A 10,220-nucleotide genomic window follows, 5' to 3' on the forward strand; every position below is an offset into this window, starting at 1 on the left:
CAGGTTTCTCAGGATCTGAGCAGTCTTCTCAGGATCTGAGCAGTTTTCTCAGGATCTGAGCAGGTTTCTCAGGATCTGAGCAGTCTTCTCAGGATCTGAGCAGTTTTCTCAGGATCTGAGCAGTTTTCTCAGGATCTGGCTGCAGTCAGCACAGACAATCCTCACCATTTCTTACTCTGAGCACTCGGGAAAGTTTCCATGTTTCTCTAAAGAGTTGCCTGAAGCTCAAAGAAGAGCCCACATGAAAACACAAGACAGACAACATTGGCACTATTTGCATTATTTGTAAAAAGGAAGGTTAAATACATTCCCATTTCACAGATGTTTCGAGGCTCATTGCTAGAAAAAGTCTGGCACATCATGGGGAAATGTGATGGTACAAAACTACCTTCAGGGTCCCAAAAACATACGGGTTTGGGGAAACATCCCCCACCCCCAACAGAGGGAAATGAGACACAGATCATGTATTTTCCTGATGAGAAACCAAGGTTTCACAGAGAATCAGTAAACATGCTCACGCTCCCCACCTGTTTTCTATTTAGAGCAAAAAAAGGCAATTAATATGACTTTTTAAGCAACGATTAGTAGAAGAAACCTACGAACAGAGATTCCTAATTGAAAATGTCTTTACTCACATGAGACAGAGGATCAAAATATGACAAGACCACTAAGCATAGTCTCTCCCAGCTGCACAAACCATTCCTTAACAACCTTCAGATTAATAAACAAAGACATGCTCTAGCCATTTCATCTCCCTCCTGGGTTTAGCTGCGTACAAAAGGCAAACAGGAGAAAGTCACCCTCTGACTTAACTCCCCTTCAGAATGGGGCTCCCAAGTAGTACATCATGTTAATCTGGGAACCCCTCACTCTGAGCAGACACGCAGAGAGATACGAGGGGGAAAATTTCCTCGCAGGAAGAAGCTGATTTAAGCCTATCATTTATTAGCAAGTAAAAGGACATTTCCCCTCTCAGTGGTGAAGCACAACACAAGCCAAGGATAAGCCATATGGGTGAAGCCTTTGTGTGAGGGAGAAAGCTGGCAGGGCTCCACGGCTCTAATTGAACTATTACCATATTGTAAGAAATGAAAAAGTCAGGAGGGCTGGAGGATCTGCTCTCCCAGGGCCAGTTCGTGTCATGTGGACAATTAAGTGAGTAACAAAGCGTATTCACCAGGAGAGCAACTCCACCATTGGGACACTGGCTTGTTTTAAAGAACATAGGTGCTCTTCTAGTTCAATATTGCACTTAATTTGACACTTGCTGCCACGAAACCTTCCAAATCCAAATCATTTGTAGCAAACAATGCAACGCTTCTCCTTTAATCGCCGGCTCAAGACTTTTCCATGTAGTTAATAAGGAAAGACACGGAACGAAAACGCTCAAGTGAAACCCTGCAACACATAAAAGCTTACCATAAAAACTGTCATAAAACAGAAAAATGCAAAAGATTAAGCACAAAATTAATTTTGCTCAAAAGACAGGCTTGGGAAAAACTTCCCAAGCGTTAGACACTGCACACACACAACTGGGACTGGAGGGAAACACAATAAAACCAGGTGATGAACAGAGAGAATCTGTAGTGGTTGCTCATAAATAAACTTTACAGTGTCATCTGGTTACTTTGTGGGCAGAGAGAAGTGGAGTTGTATGAGGAGTGAAAAAAAATAAATCCCAGTCTTACAAAAAAGTGAGGCAAAATCTTGTTCTTACCATTCTGTTCATCCAGCTCATTCCCAATTTCCTGTCCCATTTGCTTTTGCCGTGATATGATTGAAGAAAGAGCATCAAGTCCTGCATCTTGTTCTGCACCAGAAAAATATGTTAGATTACATGAAAAAGTTGCTGATGTGCCAGGCTACACAAACTACGTAGAAGTGAATAAAAAGATCCACTCTGTGCTTAGAGAGCTAAAATGGATTAAGTAAAATACATCAACACAACATGAAAACTAATCATTATGGGAACAGAGCTCTTAAAATAATGGAAATGATGGGTAATTAATTCCTCTGCTCTGGCTGGGACACTTTACTGAGGGTCCCAAAAGAAAAAAGAAAATAAAATCCACGAATTCAACATTCAGTTGTTACTCAGTCATAAATGCAGGGGATTTTCTGGCACACAGAGTGAGCTCCTGATTAGCCTTCTTAAATTTTCCAAGCAACTTTTAACATGGATAAAAGAAAACAGGTGATGCAAACACCAAAGAATTCAAATGGCTTTTTAAAGCTGCAAGAGGATCCAAAATGTGTGAGAGAGCCTGAGGGAGAGGGGACACAGGGGTCAGATAAAATTGATGTGCTGCCACCTCTGCAGACACTCCTTTGTGAGGAACTGCCAGTCTGTTGGCACCACATAGGCCTCAGGAAGCCCCTTATCCAAAATGTGCAGCTCTCCTTGCCCAAATCTGCCAGGAAGTGGCACAAGAAGAGCTGCAGGAGGCTGGAGGGTCGGTGCTCTGACCACCTGCACAGCAGTGATGCTGCACAGAGCAAGACTGGCAGTGGCTGCACTCCAGGATGGGCAGGACCCCCTTCCCTTCAACAGGATGAAGGTCTGGTCCCCCAACACCTCTTTCAGCCTCCCTTTAATTACTCATGGTGTAATTAAAAACTCAGGTTGAGGTTTCTTCTGGACCATCCAGACAGAGCTCAGAACATCTGAGCAGCATCTGCAGCAGCCATGCAGGCTGAAGTGGGTCTTATCTGGAGTCTGCTTTCATTCAGTCACTTCCAACACTCTGATTGCATGGAAATGACCTCATTAACCACCTGATGTCCTCAGGCTGAGGTTTTCCAACACTTCCAAAGTTACAGATTCCTTAAGGATGCTGAGGGCCAAAATCTAAAGACTCCTTTTGGATGAGTTCATTCCCACCTAGTTCCAACTCAACAATCCATCTCATGCACCCACCAACACCACTACACCCAGTGCAATTACTGTGATCACCACTGCAAACCAAAACCATGAACACGGTCAAAATCAGGTCTTTCAAAATCTGATTTAAGAAGATGCTTCTTGTTAAGAACATGGCGAGCACAATGCTGCTCCTGCAAACACAGAAAACATCCACCTGGAACTGTTATGTTTGACAACTCCAGGTAAGAAGACTCCAGCACAGGTGGGTGTGTTGATATTCAAATAAGGGCTCCTCTCAGAGTGCCAGAGATGCTCACAACTACCACAAAGACTCCTGTACCTTCTATGATCCTTCTCTGCTGCTGCCTGAGATCATCAAAGCCAAGCCCTCTGGTTTCCTCCGGTTCTTCCAAGAGCCACGGGTTGGTGACACCTCGTTTGACCCCTCCTGTCATTAGGCTGGATCTGAAAATAACTTCAGTAAGTAATTTTCAACACAACCCCCCCCTTGTTGTATAATTTGCCCCTCCCAGAGAGGCTGACAGACAGCAGGACAAGCATTTCCTGCACTCCATGGGGTTCTCTGCAATCCCAGAAGAAATCAGACAGAAGAGAATCCCACGATCTCCAATAACAAATCCATCTCACAGGCCCCATAACACTGCCACTGGAAGTGGTAAGGAAGGAGAGAATTCATTTTGCAGTGAATAATCAAAGTACAGAGTGAAATCTGCCACATATTGTATAATACATTGAAATGTATACCATGTATTGTATCATATATTGAAATGTATACCATATACTGTATCATGTATTGAATGTACACAATGTATTGTATAATATATCCATATCAAATGGTGTTTGCATGTAGAACACACAGCTTTCAAAACTGCCACAAAAAGAATGTATATTCCTGGGAATACACATTGTTGTTCCTGTGTTTGCTCCATGATCAAAACACAAACTTATAAAAACACTGCTACAGACTCAAAGCTTCCAACAGTAAAAGGATGCATTCTGCTAATACAGATGCAAATCAGATGAGACTTCTAATTCCCTGCAATCCCGACTAAACCTCAACAGCAACATTCCTGTATTTCAAAAACTGCTGATGGACATCACACAGCTCCCCTCCTACACTTCCTAACCTGGCGTCAACCTGAACAAGAAGCCAGGAACACACATTTTTGAATGAAAAAATAATCAAATGATGGGTTTTCTTTTAAAAGAATTATGACTTGAGGTTGTTCATGTTACAGACAGTTCCCTGGTGACAATGGAAACCAAATTCTCCGTGTTCAGGGCACATAAATCCAAGCAGTAAAATGAAACACCACTTAAGTATTTTTCTCAATACCAGATTTCTGGTTTCTGCCTTGTAGCTCCTCATGGGTTTCTCCTACAAGACAAATCTTGTATGAGAGACTGAGAGTCACCTAAACCCAGAACTGCAACTCAGGTTTGGGGACGAGTCGTGGTAAGATTTGTTCCTCCACAGCAGATTTTGCTTTCTGCTTTGTTTTTCAAACTCTGGTTTTTATTCCCATTTTACCTTTTCCCTGTTCTTTCCCAAAGCAATTCCACAAAGAACACAAGAACAGAGAGCGTTTTCAGGGTCTCTCAAATTCTCAAGTTTTTTAATCACACTAAGAGCTAAGTTTAAATTTTGTAGTTGTTTTGCTTGTTTAATCGAGTCCAAGTCCTCCTCCCTGAGCATTCTGTGGCCAAAGCCCCGTGTCAGGAGTTCACTCTGCACGAGGACCAGCGGGGCCAGGAGGGGCCAAGAACCTGCTGACACGGGCTCAGGCTGAAGGGGATCCAAGCACAGCCCAGAACTTGCGTCGGAGTTCCTGGAGGAATTGTGGTGAACTGGGGACATCTCCTGGCCGGGAGATGGATCAGCACTGCTGGAAAATAACCCAGCACTGAGTGAGTCCAGGCACACTTCCCACCACATTCACAGCCACACGTGAGAGCTCTTCACCTCTTCTCACTGAACATTATAGTGTGGTCATGGGACTTCAGCTCTTTATTTGTCACAACAAAACAGGAATATTTTTGCTAGAAGCAACTAAAAAGCACTTATTGTAAACCACACCATCTCCCTTAAGCACCCTGGTGATGCTGAACACCAGAGCACACCCAGCCTGCCCTGCTGTGCCACAACCAGCTGGATGTCTTGGGCAACAGCACAGAGGAGCTGGGATTCTTCTGCATTCCAGTCCTTCACACCTCCATTAAAACTTACAGGTACTTATCAAGGCTGGGAATCTGGCTTGGTTAGACAAAGATACACACACCTGAAATGCAGTTTTACACATCACCTAGCTTTCTTCATTGCTTTGGGGGATTAAATAGGCTCTTCTATTTCCTAGTCTCACAACTGCCACCAGGTTCACAATGGAACACGATGGAAACTGCACTTCTGAAGGTGGAAAAACCATTTCAGTCGACCCAGTTCAGCAGTTCAATTAGCAAGGACACAAAATCCAGGGGAACATCTGACAAAATTACTTAACTAAAGCAAACAGAACATAAAGCTCTCTGCTTGCTAAAAAGAGCACAACTATTTCTGCCCGTTAAAAAAAAGCCAAGGCAAGCAAATTTGAAATAATTTGCAGCACTCACTCACTCCCTCCCCCCAGTGATCTGCCCTGTTCTTGTAGGTTGGGTCATGACAACGGGTCTGCTCGTTACAATAATCTTTTTGACATGTTTGGTAACTACCTTCCCACACAACACAGCAGAACTTCCTCCCTCCTCTGATCTTCCCATGTTTCGCTTTGGTGGTGTGAAGATTAAAGCTTATCCAATTAGCCACCCACTGCCTCCGCCAAGTTAATCACGTAAATCTTGGAAACCGTCACAGAGCAGTGGAGTGTGGGGATGGCTTTTGATTATAGGAACAGATTTAACTAATTACAAGGCTCAGCAATGCGCCCAAGTATAAAAGATGATGGGGGTTAAAATCAGGGAGCTATGTCACCGCTTAACAAGGGAGGGCTTATCTTCCAGAGGGCATTGTTTCACTGGTAATTCTTATAACACTTCCCAAGTAACTTAGATTAGTCAACCAGCACTTACTTTAGACCAAGGCCACACATCGAGGCTTAGACCGATCAGCAAGAGTGAGTTTTAAACAAAACCTGGGTCCTATGACAGCTGGGTGGATGATCACTTGAACATTCCCTTAACGATACTGCCCCAAACTGGGGTCTTTGAAGCACCCAGGGCACCTCAGCTTGGCTTCACAGGTCAGCGCCCACGGCGACAGCCAAGGGCCAGGGCATCCTCTCACTTACGGTTTCACTGCTCACACTGCCAGGCAGCGTGTTTTTAGGAGGCTCCAAGCTAATAAATAAAACAAGTATCATTTTAAAGCACAAAACAAAAGCACTTTCTCTCCCTCTAAAAAGTCTGGGAGAAGCCACATGAGCACAGGCACTTCCAAATCCCTCCAGTTACTATCCCAGGTGGAGATTTCCCCAAAAGAAGGGGCAGCATTCCCTCCAGGTGGCAGAGGACCTCCCAGCCCCACCAGCACAAGAACTGGTGTTCTCATGTTCAAGGAAATGCTGTGTTGCTCTTGACACCATTTACCTGTGGTTGGGTTAACTGGTCCCACTGGCTTCAAGGGCTGGGAGCTGCACATGCTGGCTGCCTCATGGGATGCCAGACAGAGGATTTCCAGAACAAAACCACCCTTCAGCTGCTCCAGGACCACCAATTCCTGCCCACAACACCAGCACAGCACCTTCCCACCACAGAGCAAGTTGTTCTCACCCACCTCATGCATCAGTTTTGCTATCAAATATTACTGTCTTCTTTCTACACCAACCCTTATTTTCCAAGCAAGACTGGACATAGCACAATATGAAATATATTATAACCCAGCTCATACAGTTCTCAGTGAAACAGTCTCACCTTTACAGCCCACCTGCACCCCTCAGGAATGAGAGCTATGAGAAAGAAGAATTCTTTCTAGAAAGAAGCAGCACCTTGTATTATTACACCCAGAGAAAAGGCAGAGGGACAAACCCACTCCTGTGAGACCAGTCCAGGTCACAAAGTGCTCAATAACTCCCTCACCTGCCCCTCAGACCCTGTGACGAGCCCTCCTGGGCCCATCCAGAGGCTCTGGGCAGGTCTCACTTGGCATCCGTGCCCACTGCAGCCAGGCCAGAGGGACCCGGGGACACGGCTGGAACAGGAACACCCCGGGCAGGGAACCCCGTGGAGTTCTGACCAAACTTCAGGGGTAAAACCCACACAGGAGCTCGGCCCTGAACCTGCCCTGCTACAGACACTCCTTCCTGAGGGTGCTGAGCCCTGAGCCTCAGGGACAGCCTGTGGGCTCAGCCTGAAGTGCCTGAAATTATGGAGTTTGACTTGCTGGGCTTAGGAATCCCTCTCTGCTATTCCTTACAAATCCAAGTATATACAGACAGACACCCCAGGCACAGAGACACAGGTGAGGGGTGAGGAGGGTGCTGGACAATCCTGACCACATGGCCAAAGACACAATAATCCTGGAAAAAGCCTGCCCCACCCCTAGACTTGATCTCACAACTCAAGCCTCAGGCATTATCAAGGATGGGCTCCTGGAGGGACAACTCACCTCTTCTCCCACCCTTTCCATCCACCTCCCAAACACCAAAGGCTAATCCCACTCCAGGTCAGAACACCATAGCTGCAGCTGGAGGGCTTCCAGCAGTAACTGGGAGGGAGGAAGGACACCAGGAAGGAGTTTTAAAGGCACTTAAACAACTATTTTTTATTTTATTTCCTGAAGAGCATTTGCCCCTCCACAAACAAGAGTCAGACTCCCAAAAGCATTAACACCTGATGGCTCATGGATTGAACCCGGGCACTTGATGCCTGTTTGGCATTTGGCAAAATTCCTGCTGGGATCGAAACTGAATCACCTCACATCTGACAGAAACGTGTTTAAACAGGAAAAATGGTAACCCACGTTGAAGAAAAATGAACTCTTCTAAAATGTACCCATGGTAGCTCTTGCTGAAGGTGCTTTGTGTCACACAGCTATGAAAAGTTTTCTATCTTCTTGAGAAATTCCAAGAGAAATTAAGAAAGGCCAGTTAATTTGTTTGTTCTCTGGTGATTGACATGCACAGTCTGTTGACCTGGTCAGACAGGAGGAGGAATATTTCAATTCCTTTATCCTCGCAAATGTTTAAAGTCTCAAAGAAGTTTGACATGTGATTCCCAGAAAGCCAACATTTCTGGTTGCTTTTTCCACTTCTGCTTTTCAAATGGTGTGAATCCACAGGGAATTCTGCCCCATTCCAGTCTCTGTTACAACAACCTGCACAGATCTCTCTCCAAGGAGAAAAGAGGGGAGAAGATACTGAAATTGCTACTGAAAACCAATTAAAGGAAATTTAACTGACCCTGCTCAAGGGGAGTCACGTCAACAGCACAACCTTTCCCCTGGAAAATTCCAGTTGCATCTTAATTAAGGCTGACACGCCGGAAGGTAAAGGAATGCTGTCCCAAAGGAATGGAGTGTCCTGCCCCGTGTGCCGGCCCCAGTTGTCACTTGGGATCAATACTGGAGCATTAACAAACTGTACTGCACAACCAGAACAGCTCTACAGCAGCTTTCAAAGGAGGTAAAACTCACTGAGTGGTGACCGAACATAAACGCAGATTAATTCTGGTGAAACCCTCCCAGCTCCAGGCCACGGGCACAGTAAATATGTGATCAGTGGTGCAAGAAGGTTAATGAAAGGAAGGACTGCTGGAAAAGTGTGTGCTGTCACATCAGAGATGGATTAGATACGGAAAACCAGCCCAAAACCCGGGACAAGTGTCACTGCAAGAACTTCATCAAACAACAGGTGCTGATTTTTCTAATGCAGGGGAAAAGCTGAGGCTCAGCCTCAGACACAGCCCAGAGTGGGCTCTGCCTCCCAGGGAAACCCAAAGCTGGGCCACAACTCTGCAAGGATTTTAAAGGACCCCTGAGCTGGCAATGGCAGCTGAACCCCATGGAATGTGTGGGCTCTGAGCCCCAGACCAGCTCCTTCCAGCTCCTTCCAAGCCCTTTCCAAACTCCTTCCCTACCAACCCACACACAGGCCAGGCTCAGGCAAGAGAGGAAGGCTGGACTTACTGGCACAAGATCCAGACCCTGACTATGTCTCTGCCTGCACCTCTGAAAACAAGACCCAAGAAGGAGACTTTGGAAGGGGTGTGAATTCACCAGACAGAATAGTTGGAGTAATTTTATCCATTTTTAATAAGAAGTTAAAAGAGAACTATAAAACAGCAAGTGTTGCAACACTAGCATAGAAATACTCTCTCTGATGTTATCTTGTGCTGGAAAATACTGGTTTCCCTGATCATTTCTAATGGAGCATGAAATTATCATGGGATTTTGATGTTTTCCTCCTGTTTGCCTTGACACCTTCTTGCTTGAATCCTCACCCTGTGCCTGCTCCACAGAAGTACCACGACAACACTGTCCTGCCACAGCAGGGATGGCCACATTTCCAAAGGTCACATCACAGAATGTCACACAATATCACAGAATCACAGAATTTGGCCAGTTGGAAGGGACCCACAAGGATCATATCAGTTAATGGACTGCTCAGAGCAGGGGACACAAAAGGGCTTTCTCACACCACAGTCCCTGTAAACATTTTGCCCACTTGTTATTTCCCATGTTGTGGTTGACTCAGCGATAGGTGTAAGAGCCACCACACCGACTGGAGAATCCAAACCTCAAACAACTGCTGTATTCCATCAAAGTCTGCAGCTTTATGACCTGCAGCATGTGCTGCACTGATGTCTGGTTATGCAAACACGACAAACAAATCACAATCACAAAGCACGGGATGGCTTGGGTTGGAAGGGACCTTAAATTCCCATTCCACCCCCTGCCATGGGCAGGGACACCTTCCACCAGCCCAGGTTGCTCCAAGCCCCATCCAACCTGGCCTTGGACACTTCCAGGGATGGGGCAGTCACAGCTTCTCTGGGCAACAAAGGTAGCACAGGCAGTAACAAACACCAACACTAGAGAAGGAGAGCACTGAAACCAACCCCTACACCACGTCACTGAACAGACCCTCACAAAACACAAATACAGATGTGAATGCAAAAACTATCAGCTGAACTTTGAGTATCTCTTCTACCTGCTCCAAGATACACAAAGAAAACAAACTGAAAGAAAATAAATCTTATTTTCAGCCATTGTGGTAGGACACAACACTCACACTGGTACCCAATTTTTTACTACACAATAGCTTCAAAGTTGTCTCTGGCACAGCACAGCACTGATTCTCAAAGATATCTACAGGGAGGGGGCAGAGGATGGCCCAGGCTCTGCTCG

The 10,220-nt window shown here is 45.6% G+C and overlaps 1 protein-coding gene across 1 annotated transcript in view; it reads right to left on the bottom strand.

The window, feature by feature from the left end:
• Positions 1 to 10,220, bottom strand: part of STX8 (syntaxin 8) — a gene marked incomplete at its 5' end in the record, with an annotated part of 108,687 nt that overhangs the window by 90,211 nt on the left and 8,256 nt on the right. Inside the window, 2 exons of the mRNA XM_017838413.1 lie at positions 1,718 to 1,810; positions 3,204 to 3,328. Coding sequence (XP_017693902.1) covers positions 1,718 to 1,810; positions 3,204 to 3,328 — 218 coding nt within the window. The remainder of the gene's footprint in view (positions 1 to 1,717; positions 1,811 to 3,203; positions 3,329 to 10,220) is intronic.

This window comes from Lepidothrix coronata, unplaced genomic scaffold (genome assembly GCF_001604755.1).
Source record: "Lepidothrix coronata isolate B3197 unplaced genomic scaffold, Lepidothrix_coronata-1.0 Scaffold337, whole genome shotgun sequence".
Lineage (NCBI taxonomy): Eukaryota > Metazoa > Chordata > Aves > Passeriformes > Pipridae > Lepidothrix > Lepidothrix coronata.